Raw genomic sequence first — 25,306 nt, 5'->3', positions numbered from 1 at the left:
TCAGATTCCGTTATATGGTAAACAGACTGGGTCAAGAAAAGCAAAACTGCAGACTTCTTTAAATCAGTCAATGCCCACTGTGTGCCCACGTCTCTAGCCTCGTTTACTGCAAATTTTTTAGTATACAAGGACAAAGCAGTCTGAGACTCCAGATGAAGAGGATGGGACGGACACTCTGTGCCTGTACTTTGGCTCATGAACACCCACCTGAATGCAAATGGATTACAGCCTTCTGCCCAGAGTCTTTGGACTTGGCTTCAGTTGTTTTGTATGCACATTCAGGAACTATCGGGTCTAATGGGGAGGCACGCTGCATTACACAGTCATGGAGTCTCGCTGTACAACAAACTAGCACGGCACTTCCCACCCTCAGGGTTGTGAATCCAATTGGGGTCACGAAAAAATATTTAAAAATAGAAAAAAAAAAAAACATTAAACAATCTACTGAATAGGAAATGAATGTCAATATTTCAAACAGCTGGGGGTGCGAAAAGGTTCGGATTTCAAAAAGGGGTCACAAACCAACAACGCTTGGGAACCCCTGGACTAGCATGTCGCACGTGTAGCCGACAGAGTGAGGCGAGGTGACCGTGGCTGCCCTGAGGCCATTCCCTGTGAGGCTGGAGCACCACACAGTTCAGGATTCTCCTCTCCGAGGGGCAACAGCTTCAAACCTCAAACGGCGGGGTCTTCCACACTTGAATTTGAAAATAACTCTGTATAAGTGCTTAGTATACATACAATTTGTTATGCAACTTTATTTAAAATGCACATTTTTGTACAAAAATGTCCACAGTTAACAAAACATATATATATATATATATATATATATATATATATATATATATATATATATACACACACACACACACACAAAATCAGTACACATTAGGATCAAGTTGTTAATGTGCTAAACTCTGGCGCTGGGTTACAATTCCATTTGTTTGCTGGAGCCATTGCACATTTCCTCATTAGAAAGCTGCTTGTGTCAGACGCTTTAAAAAGCCTTTTTTTTTTCCAGTGTGGGCAATCATCCATTTTTTCATCACTCAAAGAACAACAGGCTTCATATAAAACACGTCCTTGTTCCTCTTCCTGCTGCAAATGTTTGGCCACTCTGGATTTGTAGATGTAAATGGTTGAGAATTCCAAGACTGCAACAGTCCAAGTGTCACAACAGTTTCTTGTGCAGGTCGGCGCCATGTCACAGGCACCAGGGATGTTGGGTCGACTACTCAGGCTGCCTCGTTTGTGCACAGAGAGAAGTCTTCACACTCTTAGAACATTTCTATATGCTTTTTAAAAAAAAAAAAAAAATAAAATATATCAGTGCAACACTGCTTACAAGAAAGGCAAATAATATTCAAGCAGAAGCTACAACAGCCTGCTAGTCAGTCCTCTGACGTGAAGCCATCAGAAACGCTTCCTTCCACTTCGAGATATGGGTGACAAGAGCAGGTGAGATGGACAGCAGTATGGCCTGCATGTCCACCAAGTTCATGAGCCACAGCGCACTCGTCCAGAGAGAGCACACAGACGGCAGGCTCAGAAGGTTCTCGTTTCTCTGCAGTCTGTAAACAGTGCATCAAGTTAAAGTCTTCAAAATTACAAATGCACGTAAGAAGCACAGTAAAGTTATCCTTCTTTCCTTCTGTGTGGAAAATAAAAAGCACTTCATATAGTAAACAGTGCATTAAACATTAGCAACATAATTGCAGCATAAACAAAGAAAAAAATACGGCATGCATTAAATGTTTTTTCTAGAATTTCGCCTTGCCCAACGTCATAAAATAAAGATTACAAAAAAAAGGATGGCCTGTGGGTCTCAAAAATAGCGGCAAGACACTCACTGTGTAAAAGAGGTCAAGAACCATGGAGAAGTCTGCAGGTCCCAACGCTCACTGCCATGACATGCTCACAAACACTAACACGTGTACACACACACACACACACACACACGGGTGTCAGATCACTACATTTGTCACTCGTATACAAGGACTAAACAGATCCCACTTCTGCCACCACACCTCTCAGACACTTGTGTCATTCACATTGATGCCTTCAAATTGCACAAATCTAAGTGAAATAATTTTAGTTACAGTCAGGAACGACAAGGCGCAGACCACAAGTTATCTCGCAAGTAAATGTACAACCACTAAAGTGCCTTTTGAATTACAAAGAGCGGTAACATATGCACACTGCACTGAACTGAACCAGAGGAGGCAACTGTAAAGTTTCGTTTCAATAAAACCGATAAGAGGCCTTACCAGTTTAGCATGAGCAAGTCTGTGGCAGCAGACTACGCTGGACCTTGGCAAGCAAGTGCATGGTTTCTGGAAAGAGATTGGAAGACATCTGCGTGGCCAGGAGACAGAGTGCAATGGTGGATTTACTTCTTTGCTCATCCTACAATGTGCACCACATTTTCTTTTCACCTTCATTAACCTCCTCCTTTTCTGCAATTCCTGTCATACCACCTTTTAGGGGGATCAAATGTGAAAATGTGCACCATGGCAGCTTCAAAAAACAATATATTATGTTCATGTGTGACCAAATAAGAAGATGCTACCACCATCATCTTTGGATCCTGGTTGTGTTTTGGTAGGAGGCAGTACAAAGACAAATATGATAAAAAAGATGCTTAATACTTCTATAAAAGTGTCCACAGTTATTACCTAGAAGCATGAAAAAGGATTAACGGCTTTTGTGTTCACTAACATACCAGTAGGACATGAATTCTCAAAGGCAAAATCTTCTAGGCATGAGCCTATACTGAAGTAGCAGTGTGAAAATCAGACAATCACATATTCAAGGAACTAAGAAACAGAAGTAACAACACCAAACAGACTGGTACAAAACGAGAAAGATTACGGTGGGTAACACAAGTGCCTCAGAGAAGGCAACATGCATAGTCGAAGATTAGCAGCCTACACATCTCTTCACAAGCACCACTGCCTCTTAACAGATTTGTTGCATCAGCAGGTTTCCTCATGGAATTCAGCAACACAACAAACCAGACACCAAGAAAAAAAAAACTGAAGGTCACAGGATGCAACTTGTTGGAGTACTTTCATTAGTTAACTGAGACAGACACTGGTTTTCAAAAATTAGTGCCGCAGGCCATGTCTTAAGCATATGATGTGACCTCTCCCTGTTCCAACATTACTTGCCATAAACAAATAACTTGATAGATATCACACAGAAAGGGCATCAATATTACCACCAGTACAGGAAAGTTATAAAGGACATAGCCAAACAGACAACCCTACAAGTAGCTAAACACGTCAACAAAGACAGAGGCAAGAGTGGGACAGACCTGCCCAAGCAAGTGATACTTGATGCCACTGCATTTCTTTAACCACCGTCTCGTTTAGGATGTGTACAGATCCTTGCAACCAAGTGTATGGCTGAAATCAGACTAAAATGGGCACATAAGCATTAGCATGTCACTGCCAGCCCAACAGAACTCCTATCCTATGAATCCTAGTCCTTAAAAACAAATGGCTTACTATGATGATGTGATGAGATGTAAAAATGTTAGCACCAAGAAAAATCAAAACAGCTTGTTAAGGGAACAACCTCTTATTGCCGGTGACAAACTGACTCAACTACACTGTAGGTGCACCTATCAGCAAATGAAAGCTTTCAGAATGTGTGCCCACTGCAGCTCTGCAAGTCTTGAGCACGTCAAAAAGCAACAGTGTGTCCTGTTGGGTGATTACTGCACAATTCCCGGTGATCAGATGGGCTTGGTCTCTTTCTCTTGAACACAAGTGGACCTCTGGGATTCCTTTATATCTGTATGAAACATTATGCATGAAAGGGCAACAGGAAATAAGCACAGTTGGTAGGTGATCGGTCTTACTGCACATGAAAGAGCAAAAGCAACCACCTCTGCAAGCAGACAATCCAGCTTATAAAAATGTCCAAGCTGAAGCCTCCACCCCCTTCAGTCCATCTTGCCTGCTAAAGACTAGGAAACGAAGGCATCCAGTGGCTTGCTGGGACTTCACAAAATCATTTTTATTGTTTGCTATCCAACTGGGAGACTCAGGTGTGGAGATGCTGAGGAAATGCAGCTCTCAGCAGCAGCCAATGGAAATAGATTCTTCGGCCGAGCAATATTGTGCTTTCAGAGAAGCAGAAAAGGCGCATTCTAGTCCATCAGTGGGTCCTAATCATAGAAGTGTACACCTGAAAAAGCTGCTCTTCTTGGAGCGGTTTTCTGTGATCTTCACTGGTCCCCCTCCACCTGACACATTGCTATCATTCTAGAGATTAAAAGAAAGAATAATGCACTTTAGTATAAGGACTACATACATCCATCCATCATCCAACCCCAGGGTCGCAGGGGTCTTCTGGAGCCAATCCTAGCCAACACAGGGTGCAAGGCAGGAAACAAACCCCGGGCAGGGCGCCAGCCCCCCACAGTCTGCATACATAGATAATGTATAATGTGACATAATGTGCAGCCCATGGTCAGTACCTGGAACTAAGCCACATAGAATACTAACATAGGAAAAGAGAGTCTCAGTATCCAATGGCAGCAGGAGTACTGCTTAAATTGAACAAAGAAACTGCCCTCCTGTTGCACTGGACTGTGGCCACACTTTAGTCATAGTAAAGGTTATAGCAAAAAAAAAAAGGATCTTCAATTTCAGTATCATGTCTCTTCATATTAACTTCTGCCAGGAAATGAGAGACCACATAGTAATTTATCTATGAAGGAGACTGAGGAGAAGCACTACTGGTCTACTAATAATAGGCTTACCATTTTTCTGTTCAGTCTTGCCATTATATCTCGTGCCAGAGTGAAAAATGCCTAGAATGACAACACAGTTTAGACAAATTTCAAGAAAAGCACTAGAGCTGCACTAAATGCAGTTAATGATCAGGCAGAGAGAGCAATGCGAGCATACACCAAAAAGCATAATGCAAAACTGAGGACAGCAGGACTGTTCACAAGATCAAGATAAGAAAGCAACATCTGGGATTGACTGAAGAGTTCCAATATTCAAGACAATGAAAATCTCTCCTCAGAGTATAAAGTGGATTCAGTCATCTACTCGGTGATCTGCAAAGAAAAATCTGAGAATCTGTGGCCGACGATAATGTTAACTTACTTTAGTTATTCGTTTAATGGTGTAGTCAGAAGGCTGATGCTGTGCAGCCTCATTTGTGGTTCTATTGGTGTCATTAGGCACATTTGAGTACTGAGCTGTGCATCTCCTGCGGCTCTTCATTATCAACTCTCTTAACAGCAGTCCTTTTCACTTCCTTTTGATGGGGTGTGACACATAAATTACTTCAAATATGTACCTTGCAATTCTTATTTTCTCAAACATGGCTGATCATTCTTTCAACCGTACATCAACTCCTACACTACCACTGTAACTGAACAACAGACTATTAGCAGACAGCACCTGCAACGTATTGTTCATGTTTACCATTTGTATATTGATCCCTTTGAATGCCAATGTATAATCTGATGTTAGAGAGTTTTTTTTTTCCTTGTCCCTACGTTTTGTGCCACCTTTAGGAGTCAATGAATTGGTTTGTGACATTCAAAGAGCTGATGGTCTACACCCATTTTTAAGCAAAATTCACTCATGGTTGCCTCCAGATTTATATGACTCAGTAAGAATACCTCTTTCCAAGTTTATGATTTAAATATTCTGCCTCTGTCCCTAGAAAATAAAATGTTTTTATTTTGTTTTTTCCACCGGAGTTAAATTTAACTCAGATATCAGTGTCTGAAAAGTTTGTTTTTTTTCTTCAAGATCTTATATCCATATTAATCATCACCTCCTTGCATAGCAGTAAACAATATACTGACAGGCAGAAATTTTAGTTAATTGAGCAATAACGGGTACATGCTGGTCATTTATAATTTATTATAATTCATAAGTCTATGCAGGGGGTTACAATCAAATTTCTGAACCAAACACACATTTTTGGTACAACCGTCTCTTTCATATAAATGTATTAAAATATTTACAAAAGACATTTCATGGATGAACCAACTGAGTCAATACTAACCTCTTCCACATTTATGCTGGATTTTGCACTGGTTTCCAAGAATTTAATCCCATAGTCTATGGCCAACTACACAAAAGAAAAAGTTAAATAATTAAATTGTAAATCAGAAGAGCAAAGTAAACATGTCTCCATTAAACTTGGTCCACTATGCACTTTGCTATCTTAAGGATCTTGCATTATAGACTATCAAACATGATTAGTCTTGCAAAAGCTTCACTTACAGGCAATACTTCTTGTAGCTTGTAAAGAAGCACAGAGTGAATTCACTTTTACCATCTTTGAACTACTGTCAACATCACATAAAAGGTCAGACAATAATCATGTCTTCATTTCTTCCTTCTTTCTCCTGTGCCATCAGCTTTGAATACATACTAAGCCACATATTACATGTTATGTAGTTTGGATAATAACCAAAATTACACTCTCATAGATATTTAGACATGTATACAGAGAATGAAAGAAAAGAATTAATACATTCACCTGCCATTTGCCATATTAATAGTTGGTCAAATTAAAAAATTCCTAACCCTTTTTCATCAAGTTTCAAGTAAACAACTACACATCTTTAAGGGTGCATTGTTTAAATAATAAAATGAAAAACTAATAAACTATTAGTTCTTTAAATGTGGGTTTTCTGATTTGATTACTAAAGCAGTATTGTATTTCTCCTTGGGACTTTATCAAAGTTTGCTCAAGCTCCAGTATGTATTCTTACAAACATCAAAACCAAAAACTAAAACACAAGTAACCACCTTGAGTCTTGCTCTGCTCCGTGCAGGCACTTCATTTATGGGCCTGTTTTGCTATGTTCTCATGGATAAAAAAATGGGCACATACAGTAAGTCGTCTATTGCTAATAACTTTTGTATTCATTGCATTTCAGTTTAACTTGCTTACCTTTTCACCACGTTCTTTGGATACTTGTCGTTTTTCATTCATATCACATTTATTGCCCAAGATCATTCGTTCAACATCTGATGATGCATGCTGGAATCAAAGGATAAGAACCTTGAATATACCTTTCACATACTGTATTATTCTTTATCAATTCAGTGGGCTTCAAAAGAGGCATAGTCAAAAAAATGAGACTCCAGGCCTGAGCTCATTATATATCTACAATCTTTCAGAAAAGGGGCTAACGCAAATGAAGATAAACACATAAACAGTTGAATTCCTGTGACCTCTATGTCTAGTGTCAACACAAACAATACATGAGAAATGAAACATGAACAAAGGGCACCAGGCCTTCACAATCTCAAGAGTGTCTCCTATGTTCAAAAGCAGTATAAAGTGCAGGTCTCTGTAGACTCCAGCTTAAACACATGCTACATATGATATGATTAAAATAAAAATAAACGTAAATTTAACTCAATGTAATGCCAGTCTTTCCTGTTCTACGTATTCTTCAAAGTGAACTATCATCTCAAGATCAGGGTTGTGGATGTTAAAGGGATACAAACACATTTTTCTGTCTTTTAAAAAACAGAAAAGGACTCTTTCATAAGGGTGTTTTGATAAAAATGATGCCACCATTTTCATATAAATCAAAAAAAAAACAAGTACTCTGGTGACATCACTGGTCTAGTATTGAACTGGTGGAAGAACTCAAAACACCAAGAATAAACATTTATTCCTAGGATTTGTGGAGCTGAATGGCAAATGAATAATTGACAAAACTGAAGAAACCTCTTAGCCTCAATTACCCATTAAGGATTAACCATGGAGTGACACACAGGTTTCACCTTCTGACAGGTGGGATTATGGAATTTTAGCCTAAAGAGGCCTCATGTATAAAACCTTACTTTGATTCCATGATAAAGCTTTGGTTATGATAGCAGGGCAAAAATGGCATATGCCCAAAAAAACAAATTCAGTATATACTCCATACATACATACATACACTTAAAGCCCTCCACATTCACTGTGTTACCCAAGTAAAGGGCATCTTTTTCTCAATTTTTTTAAAAGCTACATTTAATGTAAATATGTTATTAATCAAAGAATGGTCAAAACTTCTGTAACTTTTATACGATTTCCAAGCCAAGTTCATGTTTTATAAATCCCGATTTTTTCATAAGAAATAAAACTATGCACATTTTTAAGCATAAGCAAGTTTTGTATATGAGGCTCACAGTATAAAGGTGGTATGGGCTGTTTGTGAATTCTGGCACAGAAATATAAAATGCTACATGTTAACCTTAGGGGATTAACCTGACAAATGGTCTTCTTGAAAGTTTTATCTGTCATTTTAATTTTTGATTTAAAATGTGACTTACTTCTTGGTGTAGCATAAAGGAGCAATGGAGTGCAGCGTCACCAGCAACCCCACTCCATTTTTTCCTGGTAACTGGTCAAGATCCACTTCAAAAGAATTTGCTTCACTTCTCCTTGCATGCTTCACGTTCATACATGCAATTTTCATTTTCCAGAAGCAACACTACTTAAATCAAAGACTACATTTTTGGACATTTTGAGCGAACAACTGAATTACTACCATGTGACATGAGAAACTTGAGATTCTTTTCATGAACATTTTAATACTGTTTGCTTTTGTTCAGTGTTGGGCCTCTCTTGCTCCACTGAACTCCACTCTATCAAAAATGCTTTTTATTTTCATTCTCCATGTAAAAATGAAAACATTTTCTGCCATCACTATAAACAACACAGGCAAGTAACAGAAAAAAACACCATTTTTGGTTTGAGAATTCCAAATGTAGATAAAGATGCAAAAATCATAAATGCCCAAATATAAAAAAAAATCTGTCAAGCGTGCTAAGAATTTAAAATATTAGCACTAATGGTCACTTAGTTACCCCTGCACCTTATAAACATTGCCTAACAATTCAATGCTATTTCTGTCTTTTTTTCATGTATTTTTATAGATTTGTTTCCTAACTTTCTTAACTACTGCAAAATTTATACAAGTTAAGTATTCACTTTGTGGCTCCTAATTGAAAAATGCCAAAGAGGCAGTTGATAGCCATAAGGACAGGGCTTCAACAGTTTGGAGCAATGTGTCTGAGCCATAAGTGTGTGCAGACTCCTTTCACTCTATACATGTTGCTGTAAAAATGGCTCCCTTACCTCTTCAATGTTGCGAATCCAGTTCTTTATGTTTTCAAACGATTTCTCATTTGTGATATCATACACCAACATGATACCCTAGGAATCCAAGAAGAATTCAACATTCATTCATAGCACAGCAAATACCAAATTCTCCCTTACTTTTCAGTCAAATCAACCAACTAATCATGCATTAAACCACGGATAAGAGTCAAACCACACAGACCTGGGTAAGACTTCTGTCAAAACAGCAGAGAGACCCAAATAAAAAGCCCTAATTGGTTCTCTTACCATAGCTCCTCTGTAGTATGCTGTGGTTATCGTTCTGAATCTCTCCTGCCCAGCTGTGTCCCTGCCAAGAGATAAGAGAAAAGTATTAACAGTAGCAGTAAACAACAGCATCTTTGACAGTGATGTGAGGATGAGTTTAGAATGAGTATGCAGATGTTGATATTCTGAGTGCAATTGTGCTTACAAATACAGGACAACTTTAACATTGAGTTCAAAATAAAGGTGGATAAAGATGAAGGGATGTGTTATAATATGATATAATATAATATGATATAAAATGATAAGATAAAGGGGGATGACAGAGCTGCACCAAAGAGCCTCTATGCCCAGTCTCTATTCAAGAAGTGGATGGAAAGGTGCTCCACTCCTACAAGTACTTGGAGGTCCACATTAATGACAGGTTGGACTGGTCTCAGAACACAGAGAAACAATATAAGAAAGGGCAGAGCAGGCTCTTTATTCTTAGGAGACTGTGTTCCTTTAATGTGGGAAGTGTCATCCTTCACATCTTCTATAACTCTGTGATGGCCAGTGCGATTTTCTGTGCTGTAGTATGGTGTGCTGGGCTGGTAACATCACTTCAAGAGAGGCCCACCAAATCCATAAGCTAATTAAAAGGACAGCTTAGTTACAAGATACTCTCTGGACCCCCTGGACGTAGTAGCGAAGGAGAGAATTAAAACAAACCTGAGAGCCATTATGAACAATGTTGCACATCCCCTCTTTGACAAACTATGACTGAGGACTTTCACCCAATGAATTATTCAGCAGACATGTGTCAATAAATGCGACTGGGGCTCCTTTATGCCAACCGCAATATGTCTGCATAACGCTTCTGTGTCTGTGAAAGCCAAGTCAGAACTTCTTTCTTTTGAAGTTCCTTGTCATTCCAGTGTGAGTTCAGACCAAAGCGTATGTGCATATTTATTTAGTACCCATCTATTTAGGTATTTATTTATTTAAAGAGCTTCTGTAAAAAGCCACATTTCTCCATTGGGATAAAGTTCTATCTATCACTATAATAATATCATGGAAGAATTCAGCAGAGTCAGGCTTTCCCACCTCCTTATCTTAATTGAACACAGAAACCTCCAAGTCTGATCTCACATCTCCTTGTGCAAAAGCCCAAGAGCTGCGGATAATGGAACCTTGAATGGCAAAACTGTATAATACAACTGGGACCAAAGGCAAGCTCTCATACTTACCAGATCTGCAACTTAATTTTCTTGCCGTCTAGTTCTATTGTTCGGATTTTAAAATCAATTCCTGCAAATGGGAAAAAAGTCATAAGACAAATAGGCTGTGGAAGACAAGGCAAAGAGTACTTCCTGTAGCAGTAAAAGAAATTTGACAGACATTTGATTACAGACAGAAACTAATGAATGTATCACCGCTAATCTGGGCATATACCATAACATATGGCTGAATAAAAATATTTAGTTTTCATTTATGTTTATGTTATTTATGTATGAATTGCCAATAAGCATGTACTTTGTCATAATTCCATAATTTTAAATGGGAAATTTTCCATCACTACCTAACTACTGAAATCCATGTGCGTAGCATATAAAACAGCATAGGAGAGCTTAACTTAAATAACTGACTCTAAATTACTCATTTAAATAAAACAAAAACTACAAAATATCATTTCAAATGGGTATAATAATAGCTAAATGTATGTAAATTCATTATTTCATTTTATATTTTACATGTATCCATGGTTGGACCACTGTTGCTCAAAGTACACTCATTTTCACAAAAGGACATTTTTCTGTTCACATCTTGGTTTTTCAGTATGGTTACTTCCTGTACACAAAATTACATTATTGAACCAACGCTGGCCATTAATTGAAAATATCCTTATTAAGTAACATACAGGCCAGTGGACTCCAATCAGCTATCAGGGCTTGGGACTGATGCAGCAGAGCAAGTCGTGATCCTGGTCTACTTGTATAGACATGCTTTATATATTAAGAATGGGGTCATTTACAAAACAAAAGAGAATTATTTAAAGTCAATTGCCTTTTTTCAATGAAGCAAAAAAAAAAACCTACACTTGCCTCAAATGCTATAATTTTGACAAAATGTCAAAATCTCTGAACATTAAATTGGCTTCCCGCTGAAATATGCCAACTACTCAGGATTGGTTGTAGTCAGCTTTAGTGCACACAGGCAAATGTACACATAATCAGGTTTAAAGAATGTGTGCAAAACATCAAAATCTCTGAGTCTGACCTACTTGAAACTCTAGTAAAACAAGAAAGTTTTATTTTTCAGTCTAATCCCTGAACATTAACAAGCTCGTTATAGAGTAATTTTCAAAAGGCTTTTTTATGCCACTCCAACTGCTTTGTCTACCAAAATAATCATTAGTTCCAGCCCTAATATTAAGTAAATATTTTTTATGAACCAGAAAAAACAGGCTTGCAGTTTCTTTTGACTGTATTTTTAAAACACAGTACACAAGATCTTACAGGCCTAACAAAGTATATATACATCCTCCTGTGCTTTTGGTTTGGCAGTTATTTAAATGAACTATGATTATGATGAGAGGATTTTTAGTGACTTCTACTGGAAGAAAAAAATACACATTTTCATCCATATTTTCTAACCTGAACCTCAAATATACAATGACTCTCAATCAGTTCTGCTCATGTCTATCTGCAAATATTTTAGATTCTGACTACAGTTTTGATTATGAGGAGGATACCACAGACTGAAGCAGTAATTGTTATTAAAGGAATATTCCACTCAAATATTATTTTTATATAAAATTTACAATTACCAACTGCTACAAAGTAGTTTATCAGGAATTGTGAAAAGAAACAAGCTGGAGTGACACATTCACTGTCTAAAATGATGGCTTTCACAGTCTGGACAACAGGCAGTATACACTGTGTGCACAATTATTAGGCAAGTGAGTATTTTGACCATATCATCATTTTTATGCGCATATTCCAACTCCAAGCTGTATTAACTTGAATGCTTATTGGATTTAAGCACGTCAGGTGATGTGTATTTGTGTAATGAGGGAGGGTGTGGCCTAAGGAGATCAACACCCTATATCAAGGTGTGCAGAATTATTAGGCAGCTAGTTTTCCTCAGGCAAAATGGGCCAAAAAAGAGATTTAACTGACTCTGAAAAGTCAAAAATTGTAAAAAGTCTTTCAGAGGGATGCAGCACTTTTGGAATTGCTAAGATATTGGTGTGTGAGCACAGAACCATCAAACATGTTGTTGCAAATAGTCAACAGGGTCGCAAGAAAGCGTGTTGAGAACAAAAGAGCAAATTAGCTGCCAAAGATTTGAGAAGAATCAAGCGTGAAGCTACCAGGAACCCATTATCCTCCAGTACTTTCATATTCCAGAGCTGCAACCTACCTGGAGTGCCCAGAAGTACAAGGTGTTCAGTGCTCAAAGACATGGCCAAGGTAAGGAGGGCTGAAACCCAACCACCACTGAACAAGAAACATAAGTTGAAACGTCAAAACTGGGCCAAGAAATATCTGAAGACAGATTTTTTTCAAAGGTTTTATGGACCGATGAGATGAGAGTGACTCTTGATGGACCAGATGGATGGACCTGTGGATCAGTAATGGGCACAGAGCTCCACTCCAACGTGGAGGTGGGGTACTGGTATGAGCTGGTATTTTTAAAGATGAGCTAGTTGGACCTTTTGCATTGAAGATGAACTCAAAATCAACTCCCAAACCTACTGCCAGTTTTTTGAAGACACTTTCTTCAAACAGTGATACAGGAAAAAGACCATGATTTTTATGCAGGCCAATGCTCCATCACTTGCATCGAAGTTCTCCACTGCGTGGCCAGCCAGTAAAGGCCTTAAAGATGAAGGAATAATGACATGGCCCCCCTTCCTCATCTGACCTAAACCCTATCGAGAACTTGTGGGCACTTCTTAAACGCTAGATTTACGGGGGAGAAAAACAATACACCTCTCTGAAGAGTGTCTGGGAGGCTGTAGTCACTGCTCCACAAAAAGCTGATCGTCAACAGATCAAGAAACTGACAGACTCCATGAATGGAAAGGCTTATGACTGTTATTGGAAAGAAGGGTGGCTATATTGGTCATTGATTGATTGATTTATTTTTTTTGAAATGTCAGAGATGTTTATTTGTAAATTTTGAGGTGTTTGTTTATTATTCTCACTATAACAGATAAAAATAAACATGTGAGATGGGAAAATTTTCATTTTTCCTTTAGTTGCATAATAAATCTGCACACTAATAGCTGCCTAATAATTGTGCACATATGTATTCCCCTGATGATGTTCACACTCACATTTCCGTTGTGAAACATTCAGGTTTCAGGTTTATTAACATTTTGGATTGACTGATAGCACTGTGTTTGTTCCAAATTAAAATTAATCCTCAAAAATACAACTTGCCTAATAATTCTGCACTCCCTGTATACTGATCCAGAGTGACTCAGATGAGTTCACCTGTTGTGCAAAATAAGGTGCAGGTTTCTTCAGACTGCATCAGGTTTTCTCCATAGGACTGCCCTGTATTTTCACTCACATCTCTTTCAGGGCATGCCACTAAGAATCATCTCCACAGCATGATGCTACCACCACCAGGCTTCAAGGTATAGTGCGTTTTTGATAATTTAGAGTTTTTGGCTCGCATCAAACAAGATAGTCTCATGGCTAAGAATTAAACTATAGCTAAAACTAAGCTAACTAAAAAAGCAGGCTCAGTGATGGAGCATTCTCAACTCCCTGGGGGTAGTAGTGGAGGAGAGAATGAAGACAAAGCTGAGGGCCATTAAGAACAATGCTGCACATTCTCTACCTAACACACGGACACTGAAGACTTTCAGATAACAAATTATTCAGGAGAAGTGTGTCAAGAAATGCTACTGGGGCTCCTTTAGACCAACAGTAATACACATTATAATGAATTTGACTGATCTTTTTATCTTTTGCAAATTCAGATGTTTTTATTTAAATTTTAGTATTTTTGGTGTGGGTTGTTGTTGTTTGTTCCAATATTTTATTCTATTTAAAATAAATTCAAATTTCCCTCTAAGGACAAATAGAGTGCTATATATCAATCTATTTAAGAAAGCTTCTGTCAAACACTGAATGATTCTCGCAGATTCTCCATATGGTGTGTATGCTATTGCCTGCAGTAGTCTACTAATGACTAAAGTGACCACTTTGTGTATATAAATGCCAAAAACAAAATTAAAAAAAACACTTAATAAAAACATAATGACAGATTAATGTTGGTAATCTCAGAGAAAGGCAAATTCTTTCTGAAACATTCCTCCCGCTGCTATATAAGGAAGTCTCTGCTCAAATTTAAGTACAGTGGTACCTCGGTATACATCCTTAATCCATTTCCAGATCCTTTGACTTATACCAAACAGGACGTATGCCAAACAGATTTTTCCCATAAGAAATAAGGGGAAAATGATTAATCCGTTCCCATGAAAAAAAATCCTATTATTTTTGGCATATTATACATTGATGGGGTTGTATAAAATAATTAAAACATTGCTTAATACTAAAGTACATAAATACAAAAGCAATTAGATGAACTAAATGAAAATTTAACCTCACTTTACTTTTTAATAACATCTTTGTTTTTCACAATCGTAGATACCGTCTACGTGTGCACAGTATCCACACCTTTGGATCCAAGGTGAGATGTTTAAGGATATCTTAATCTATAAAGTTACTAAATCAATCTACATATAGGTACTAGTGTTAAAACTAATAAATGGTTAATTTTCCTTAGCTCTTTCAATGCATTTTTTGGTAATGGCTGCTGGCTGAATGTTTTTTTTCCTAGAAAAAAATATTTTTTTGGGAAAGATGTCAAAATTATTTAATACTTGAATTGTGTAAATGATACAACTAACAAATGTATGGATGGTCTGTACATGAGAATTTAAAAATATATATACAAGGAAAGATGTTGGGTATATTGGGAGAAGGATGCTAGGGATGGAGCTGCCAGGCAAGAGGAAAAGAGGAAGGCCTAAGAGGTTTATGGATGTGGTGAGAGAGAACTTGTAGATGGTGGGTATAACACAGAAATCTGCAGATGACAGGAAGATATGGAAACAGATGACCCACTGTGGTGACCCCTAATAGGAGCAGCAATAAGAGGATGATGATGATGATGATATACCATTAAGAGCAACCAATTGCATGTACAGATAATTAGCACTTTTTAAATGGCTGACGCTTTGTGCTGTAGATTATGCAGTCCAGCTTGTGCTTCTTGTTCTCATAACTGGATAGAAAATAATGCAAGGGGTATGTGTTGATAATTAACAGAGAGAATCAAAATAATGTTCTGCATACTTATTTGTCTTCACCCTCATCAGTTCAAAAGCATTCTCTGGAAGAAACAATTTGAAATATTAACTGTTTCATTGGCTATGGTGTCCAACAGAACCTCAAATGCATCTTGGAAATATGGCAACCAAGAGATGTCTCATAGATCAGTCTCTGAGTAATCTACCCAAATAACAATCACAGAAATCTGCACAATGACACTGCTATCACTCACTCTTGGGGAGATTTCAGTAGCTCTCTCATTGTCATTTATTCTTGACAATGTAGTATACAAGTTAACTGCAATATGTAAAACAAATTCTACAGAGTATTTTTTGACAAAAGAGACTGCCAGTATTTAATACCGATGTTTATCTCATGGTCTTAGCTGCCATCTAGCAAATAAAAACAAACACATTCTAGGTGAGTTTTCTTAAAATCCCTTGATGTCAACTTTTGTCGACACCTGCCTCGAACCCTTATGTCAATGCTTATTGATATGCCTTGAAAGTGTTTATATACTGTGATAGATGGCCGGCCGTTCATCCCAGCCAATACCCCCACGCCGCCAGGTGGAGCCCTCCCTGGAGCATGGAGGTGCCCCAAATGCCAGCAGGGAATCCTGGACATTGGAGTTTTTATACACAGCCCTGCTGGATACCCTGGGGGCCACCAGGAGATGCTGCAGGGAGGAACAATGCTTATTTGCCTTACGCCCTGGAAGTACGTCCGAGTCACATGGACAAGGGGAATGACGTGCTTCTGGGGTGAAGAAAAGGACCTTTTATCTGACCCGGAAGTGATAGGAGATCACATGGACTGGGGATGGGAACACTTCCGGGTCAGGGAATATAAAAGGATTGTGGGAGCTCCCAGACGGCGAGCTCAGCTGGGTGGTAGGAGGATAACGCGTCTGGGAGTGGTGGAGAGTTTATTGTTGTGTAGTATTGTATATTTGAATGAGTATTGTGGAGGAGAGGGTGCTTTGTGCTGTGAAAATAAAGTCAACTTTTGGAATTTTACTTGGTGTCTGGAGTCTTGGACAGGGGTTCAAGGGAGTGATAGCGCCCCCTATCTGTCACAATACATAACAGTGGCATACAATGTTCTTACTTATCTTATCCAGAGGGGACTGGGCAGTCTCATGGTCTGGAATCCCTGCAGATATTCATTTTGTAAAGCACTTTGAGCTACATTTTTTTGTATGAAAATGTGCTATATAAATAAATGTTGTTGTTGTTATTTCAGTAGGCACTGGCACATCTCTTTTCAAATCTGTGCAAGCTTGAAGCACTTCACAATTTCTCAAAAAAGCAGATGGAGAGAGGTGTGTACTATACTTAAGATTCAATGGAAAACCTTGTGAGAAATGCATGGGAATGCATTATTCCATCCACATACCAAAGAAGCATCAACTTAGTTTGTAAGATTAGGCTTAGGGTGCTATAGCCAGAATACCATTGGATAACAATTTTGGGAAAGTGAGAAATTTGAGGGCCAGAGTGTCAGCTGTCGATTAGAAAAGGAAAAATGTTAAAAGTGCTATAATTTAAACCATGCTGTCAATATTTATCTGCTGTGCCAAGAGTAAGGAAGTTTCTAGAACAGCAGCAGTGAACACTGCATGTGCCCTATACCTTAACGAGAGAGAGAGGGAGAAACAAGGATTAGCCTCATTCTACTGCTTATAAATTCTCTTCTATCCTAAACATTTCATATCCTTTATGACTTTCGATATGTAGGGTCAGAAAGGAGGAAAAGAACCTGAGGTTGAACAATATGAGCAAATAAAGATAATGCTATCACTACATGGAACAAATGAGCAACAGTTAGCAACACTTCCTGTTATCAAAGCCAACAAACTAAAATAGCAAAAGCAATAAAATGTGAGTATTAAAACAACTTCAACATAGAAAGTTATTGCTTTCTGCTAACCTAATGTCAACATGATAGTAATTGGGCAACAGTCTGCACCACAAAAGGAGGTGGAAAATGCAATGAGTGAATCTACAATAAAGCTTTGTTTGTTTATATATTTTTTACACTACTACTGGAGTTCATTTCTACCTCCCCCATGCCGCTAAAAGTTATGTAAAGAGCACTTTAAAAGAGTGTGAATGCTTTCCTGGCTGTCTGAAAGGTTGTCTTCCATGATGACAGGGAGCATGTAAATATGGTCATCAGAGGCTTTCATATGCTACAAAGCTCTTCATATTCCATGATTTTCTAAGTAATCAAATATGAACCATATTAGGTACATATGGGAATGCTCAAAATCATGTTCAAAAAGTATTTTCATCCTCCACCTTCAAGTCATAAAAAGACTGAACTACTTGTGGAAAAACACCACTACATATCTACTGCCTAATTCAATACACTGGCAGATTTTGCTCAATAGAAAGTATCAGATGATACTGTGCTGCATACATTCATTCTTCCATTTACTAACTTGTGTATTTAGCTCCACAGTCCTATTAAGTGATTTCACATTTACATTTCCTTCTTTACGGACTATACCTGTGTAAAGAACACAAACACAGGCAGGCAAAGTGTCTCTCTACACAAAAGAAAATTATGAACAATGAAATTCTTATGCAAAATAAGAAATGCAATTGCCAGTGCAGTGATACAGCTGCGGAATAGATTATACTGTCTGCAGTTAGAAGAAATGACAGAGTGGTTAACCTTGAGAAACGCTTCAGACTGAAACTTCAGATATTAGGCTCAAAATTAATAAAAATACTTGCTGGCCTTATCTACACCACACAACCTATGGTTCTGTTCTCACAAAGGCAGTGTGACAAAGCAACTCAGAATCTGGTCTAGCTAATATCAGAAAGTCTCTCTCTCTCTTAAACACATCACCCCCAAATTAGTGTCTAATCACCAGCGACTTCAGTCTGGTACACAAATGTATCTGGACTTGACCCATTCCTTTACACAGAAATTAATGATTAGTTGGTGGCAATGGTTGTTGATTTGGGACGGGGAATCCCTCCTAGAGAGATGACAATGATACATAATTTCATAATGCAAACAATGCCTTCTTACAACAAAAAACATTTTTTAGTTTTTAATAAAATTACAACAAAAGTAAAACAAAAAAGCACACAGTACATGCAACCTTTAAATTTCACTCCATGCTGAGTAACCTATTGTCACCTCAAACATGATGCCCGAGACGGAGATATACAGTGCATCCGGAAAATATTCACCGGGCATCACTTTTTCCACATTTTATGTTACAGCCTTATTTCAAAATGGATTAAATTAATTTTTTTCCTCAGAATTCTACACACAACACCCCATAATGACAACGTGAAAAAAGTTTACTTGAGGTTTTTGCAAATTTATTAAAAATAAAAAAATTGAGAAAGCACATGTACATAAGTATTCACAGCCTTTGCCATGAAGCTCAAAATTGAGCTCAGGTGCATCCCGTTTCCCCTGATCATCCTTGAGATGTTTCTGCAGCTTATTGGAGTCCACCTGTGGTAAATTCAGTTCATTGAACATGATTTGGAAAGGCACACTCCTGTCCATATAAGGTCCCACAGCTGACAGTTCATGTCAGAGCACAAACAATGCATGAAGTCAAAGGAATTGTCTGTAGACCTCCGCGACAGGATTGTCTCGAGGCACAAATCTGGGGAAGGTTACAGGAAAATGTCTGCTGCTTTGAGGGTCCCAATGAGCACAGTGGCCTCCATCATCCGTAAGTAGAAGTTCGAAACCACCAGGACTCTTCCTAGAGCTGGCCTGCCATCTAAACTGAGCAATCGGGGGAGAAGCGACTTAGGCAGGGAGGCGACCAAGAACCCGTTGGTCACTCTGTCAGAGCTTCAGAGGTCCTCTGTGGAGAGAGGAGAACCTTCCAGAAGGACAACCATCTCTGCAGCAATCCACCAATTTGGTCTGTATGGTAGAGTGGCCAGATGGAAGCCACTCCTTAGTAAAAGGCACATGGCAGCCCGCCTGGAGTTTGCCAAAAGGCACCTTAAGGACTCTCAGAACATGAGAAACAAACTTATCCGGTCTGATGAGACAAAGATTGAACTCTCTGGTGTGAATGCCAGGCATCATGTTTGGAGGAAACCAGGCACCGCTCATCACCAGGCCAATTCCATCCCTACAGTGAAGCATGGTGGTGGCAGCATCATGCTGTGGGGGTGTTTGTTCAGCGGCAGGATCTGGGAGACTAGTCAGGATAAATGGAAAGATGACTGCAGCAATGTACAGAGACATCCTGGATGAAAACCTGCTCCAGAGCGCTCTTGACCTCAGACTGGGGCGACGGTTCATCTGTCAGCAGGACAACGACCCTAAGCACACAGCCAAGATATCAAAGGAGTGGCTTCATGACAACTCTGTGAATGTCCTTGAGTGGCACAGCCAGAGCCCAGACTTGAATCCGATTGAACATCTCTGGAGAGATCTTAAAATGGCTGTGCACCGACGCTTCCCATCCAACCTGATGGAGCTTGAGAGGTGCTGCAAAGAGGAATGGGCGAAACTGGCCAAGGATAGGTGTGCCAAGCTTGTGGCTTCATATTCAAAAAGACTTGAGGCTGTAATTGCTGCCAAAGGTGCATCGACAAAGTATTGAGCAAAGGCCGTGAATACTTATGTACATGGGATTTCTCAGTTTTTTTATTTTTAATAAATTTCCAAAAACCTCAAGTAAACTTTTTTCACGTTGTCATTATGTGGTGTTGTGTGTAGAATTCTGAGGAAAAAAATGAATTTAATCCATTGTGGAATAAGGCTGTAACATAAAATGTGGAAAAAGTGATGCGCAGTGAATACTTTCCGGGTCTTTTGGATGATATTTAAATGTTAAAGAGGCATCCATTATGGCTGTTTAAATTACATAATTACATTAATTAATGCATACAGGCGCAGTTCTCATCCCTACCACCTTCGCCATTGCTTCCCCTACCTCTTCATATATTAAATCATTCTTGAGGCAGATTGAAGACTTAAGTGCCAGCTTAAGTGAAATATTAAGGAAAACATACAAGTAATTGTAACACAAACACTGACTTAATCACTTTTAACGTTAAAAGATGCAGACGAAAGAAGAGAAGAAATAGGCTACTAGGGTGGAGAAAAGAAGAGGTGCTCAGGAAGCAGCAAGCACATCAACCTCTGAGCAAATCAATGGTAAATGTACAGAGAAAAGAGGATGAAAGCAATGAATGTTCATTATCGTGCAGAGCGCTGTTACTGGTGTACTATAATAGAATTATAATCCATAACATGCGTGTCAGTGTCAAAAAGGCACAAAAAATAGAAATATCTTTTGTTTTTCTATATTTTCTATAGTGATTTCCGTGGTGGGCAGCAGGATAATTTCCATGCAGGACATAACACAATGCAATAATTATTTACTTGGGTAACCCCATATAACACTACAAGAAATCTATGATTTTCAGTTACTACTCAAGATCTAACTACAAAGCTGTGGGATAAAATTCCTTGAGTATCGTGTATAATTGTTATTTAACTTTGTGGTTCTTACTCTCTGTAATTCCTACACTTTCTCTACACAGGTAGATAAGGTCAAATTTTCACATTTAAATGAAGGCTGAATATTTACAACTTCTTCCTGGCTTTATTAAAAGCATTTTATGCATTACTTCTCTAAGAAAGAATCCAAAGTTCTACACAGTGCTATTATTTTTAATTAAGTTCTCAGTTTCGAGAAGTCTCTCTGTAGTTCTCACCCTAGCTTTAAAAGCAACTTCTAATTTATTATTCAAGTGAAGGCTGAAGGTTTACAACTTCTGTCTTGCTTTATAAAACGGATCTTCTTATCATCCTGTATTAACTCTTTGAAACAAATTCTATACTATGCTATTGTTTCCGTTCAGTTCTCTGTTTCAAAAGTGTACACTTTCAAATGGTTTTCAAAATGCATTACATGACATATTGCATATTAACAGTGGCTGACATAAATTCACCACTGTCAGCAAAAAAGTTGTACTTGGGCCAAGGCTTCACTCTCAGCTGGAACTGGTGAGAAATATAGCAATACAAGGAAGCAAAAGAAAGGCAACAGATCATCAAGTGAAGTTGACTCTCTTCTTTGGAAAGCGCCAAAATTCAGGATACTTGTTAAATTTCCCTGAAATCAAAGTTATGATTAAAGTTTAACAGAGTAAAAGCATGGTAATTGTCACTGCATACTTGGGGATTGTGTCTGAGTTCTTACAAGCCAACTGGTCCAATGATTTTTATAAAAAAAAAAAACTTGTCAAGTCGCTTTCAGTTTTCTATATTGGTCAGTGAGCTGTGTTATAAATCAAGTTAGCTGTTACACAGTTGCGGTAGGCCTGTTCTCCAACAATGAACAGGACTATCTTGATGATGTGGAGAGTCTGTGACACTGATGTCAGGAAAACAGACTTCTCCTGAATGTCAGCAAGACAAAGGGGCCGACTGTGAACAAATGGAGAAAACAACACAGGCACTACCATGACAATTTGAAAAACCATGGTGTCTACATCACAGAGTACCTTACCTGGTCCAAGTACACTGACACCTTGGTGAAGAATGCACAACTTGGTGTTTTTACCACCTCAGACTTTAGACTGCTCTACCAGATACTAAACATTTCTAAAAATCCACCACTGAAAATATTCTGGCAGGAAGTATTTTACCACCTGATCTCGTAACAGCACAGAGCAGGACTGCAAGGCTCTGCAGAAAGTGGTGCGGTCAGCTGAATGCACCACTTTGTGCACTCCCTAATATCTAAAATATCTATACCAAGTTATGTCAGACAAGGGCAAAAGAACTTCACAGATACCAGCCATCCCAACAATGGTTCTTTCTCTGTTTTGTGTTCTGGGAAGAGCTACTGCTGCCTGAATCTCTCATTCTAACAAATTCTGAAGTTGTTCTATTGGATTTAGAACCAGTGAATGGGAAGGCCACTGAAGAACTCATAACCTATTGTCATGTTCATAAAACCAGTTCAATATGACTTTTAATTGTATCATGGTGCATTATTATACTAGAAGCAAGTATTAGAACATGGGTAAACTGTGACCATGAAGGAATGCACAATAGTGCTGCAATACTTACGACAGGCTGTGGTACTTGAGTAATGAATGATTGGTGTTTACAAGCCTCAAGTGTGCCTAGGAAACAATCCCCACACCATTATGTCACCACTACCAGCCTAGACTGTTGACTCAAGGTGGGTTGGGTGGATTGATTCATGATCTTAATACCAAATTTTGACACTGCCACCGGAATGCCTCAGCAGAAATCAGGATCCATCAGAACAGGCTACGTTTTTTCAAAAAACTGTCCACTGCAGTCTCAGCTGTCCGTTATTGACTGACAGGAGTGGAACCCGACATGGTCTTCTGCTGCTGTAGCCCATCTGCCTCAAAGTTCAAAATGCTGTTCACTCAGAGATGCCCTTTTCCTCACCACAGTTGTAGAGAGTGGTTATTTGAGTTACCATAGCCTATCAACTTGAACCAGTCTTGCCATTCTCCTCTGACCTCTCTTATCAACAAGGCATTTTTTGTCTGTAGAACCTGATGTGTTTTTGTTTTGCACCCTTTTCAGTTAAATCTAGAGATTGGGTGTAAAAATCCCAGGATATTAGCAATTCTAGAAATATTCAAAACAGTCTGTCGGGCACCAACATTCACGCCAGAGTCAAAATAACTGATGTCACACTTTTCCCCCCCATTCTGATGTTTGATGTGAACATTAACTGTAGCTCCTGAACTATATTTGCATGGATTTTGCCACTGAAATGCAATGCCACGTGAATAGCTAATAAGATAATTGCATGGATCAGTAGGTGTACATGTGTTCCAAATAATTTGCTCAGGGAGTGTATAATGCTATCATTGCACATATTATATTCACTGACACAGTACTTATGGAGCAGAGTATTTACTGTTTGTTGCCTTTTTAGGTTCTTCTAACTCACAGTCCTGGAGTTCAGTGACTATGCATTTCACTACATATTGTGCATATAATACACATTGTGTATAATTGTAAGTAACAAGAAAAATTTGATTTGAAATAACAGGAATTGCCAGATTTTTCATGGTTAAGTAAAGTTACCATTAAGCAAGACTTAAGAGAACATTCTGAATAAAAGGTGACTTGTTTCTGACAGAACTGGTGAAATTTGAACTAATTCTTAGAGATTGTTAACTTCCCAAGAGCATTTCCAGAATTCCACCGATTGGTCTCCATTCTCTCATTTCCGTTTCCTACTGTGTCGTAGACAAAGGCACACCGAGGCATAGAATAGACAACCATGGGAACACACAGAATCTGTCTTGACTCTATTGCTGTCGCATCAGGGTAAGGTGAAAGGTTCGTGCAGACAGCTGAACAAATTTAAAACCTGATGCATATATGACAGACAGGCACACCGACAAGCTGCAGAGCGCGTGCGCAAAGAGTTGAAACTACAGGCTTGAAATGTGTTTGCACCCGGGCCGAACGACAAACAGTATAAGCAAAAAGGATGTCGAGAATGAGCACGAGCGTACAGTTAAGACAGATGGAAGCATGTGTACAAAGCCGGACATACAGACGTGGAGAATCGTTAACCGTGTAGATAACACACAGATAAGTCCAAAGAGTTGACGAACAAACCGCAAGACCGACGAAGGCTAGCGCCGAGTTAGACAGGTTGACAAACAGGATGGTACACAGTGAGATGGAATGGTACAGGCGCGTGTCCCCCCAGTAGATGGGCAGGCTGTAACGAGTTTCCGTGCACACGGACACACCATAGGGGTCCCCCGTGCACAAAGAAACGGAATACTGAAAGCGGCCCCAAAGGCGGCAGCATCGCACTAAAGGATGCTTTTCGTCATCCTCGGGAAAGTTGGTGGCTGTCTCACGAGAGCCACTTCCGGTGCCCGCCCGTTGCCACAAAGTAACGTTTGCTGAGTTTCGAGGCCCTTTTATTGACGGCGCAGTTCGCTCTGCTGCTTTACTCTTTGCGGTAACTCAATTAAACCTCCAGAAGCGACCCCACCCCCCCGGAAATAAAAGGAAAGCCACTTCGGGGAATAAACTGACCTATAGTGGAGATGAAGGTGGTGTTGAACGCGTCTTCACTGAACCTGAAGAGCAGGCACGTCTTCCCTACGCCGCTGTCTCCTATCAGCAACAGTTTAAACAAATAATCGTATGTTTTCGCCATTTTTCTAACCCCTAACAATTGACAATGTAACAGGCGACAGCTCTCAGCTACTCGCTTCACTTGTGAGAGCAAAGCCAGCGAATGGGGCGGAGCTCTGCGATGATGCCGTACGCCTTCTAACTCGTGACGTCAAGAAATCCCGGCACTTGCAAAGGCCCGTGGGACATGTAGTTGTATTTTAACTTGATTGGTAACTGCAGACTGCAGGCTTGTCTTCTTGTTCAGAATTCTACGAAATATCTTCGGTCGTTTCTCCTCCGTGGGTTACCAATTCCAGGGACATCACATTTTTGAAAGCTTGATACGCAACTTAACAAGAATATACATATTATTTTTGGTTGCATCAAGACATCTATTTTCTGTTTCCCCAAACTCAGTGACACTCCCCACTCCGACTTTACGAACACAGGAC

At 39.1% G+C, this 25,306-nt stretch overlaps 1 protein-coding gene across 1 annotated transcript; it reads right to left on the bottom strand.

The window, feature by feature from the left end:
* Positions 1–968: 968 nt before the first annotated feature.
* Positions 969–24,989, bottom strand: rab8b (RAB8B, member RAS oncogene family). Its single transcript, XM_039773670.1, has 8 exons — positions 24,771–24,989; positions 10,599–10,659; positions 9,394–9,454; positions 9,124–9,201; positions 6,937–7,026; positions 6,040–6,105; positions 4,772–4,822; positions 969–4,271 (listed from the first exon to the last, which is right to left on the bottom strand). The coding sequence occupies exons 1-8, from the start codon at positions 24,892–24,894 to the stop codon at positions 4,179–4,181; spliced, it is 624 nt and encodes a 207-aa protein (XP_039629604.1). The 5' UTR covers positions 24,895–24,989; the 3' UTR covers positions 969–4,178.
* Positions 24,990–25,306: the final 317 nt, after the last annotated feature.

Source organism: Polypterus senegalus, chromosome 12 (genome assembly GCF_016835505.1).
Source record: "Polypterus senegalus isolate Bchr_013 chromosome 12, ASM1683550v1, whole genome shotgun sequence".
Taxonomy (NCBI): domain Eukaryota; kingdom Metazoa; phylum Chordata; class Cladistia; order Polypteriformes; family Polypteridae; genus Polypterus; species Polypterus senegalus.
Note: the sequence above shows the minus strand (reverse complement) of the source record. Positions and strands in the feature narration are given on the sequence as shown.

What these genes read in the sequence shown, in the direction of transcription:
- rab8b (XM_039773670.1), bottom strand. Translation starts at nt 24,894, where the DNA reads ATGGCGAAAACATACGATTATTTGTTTAAACTGTTGCTGATAGGAGAC. An exon ending in AAAATTAAGTTGCAGATCTG is followed by an intron (nt 9,455 to 10,598) that starts GTAAGTATGAGA and finishes ATCTCTTGGCAG; the next exon opens with GGACACAGCTGGGCAGGAGA. An exon ending in GGATTCGCAACATTGAAGAG is followed by an intron (nt 7,027 to 9,123) that starts GTAAGGGAGCCA and finishes CTTTGATTCCAG; the next exon opens with CATGCATCATCAGATGTTGA.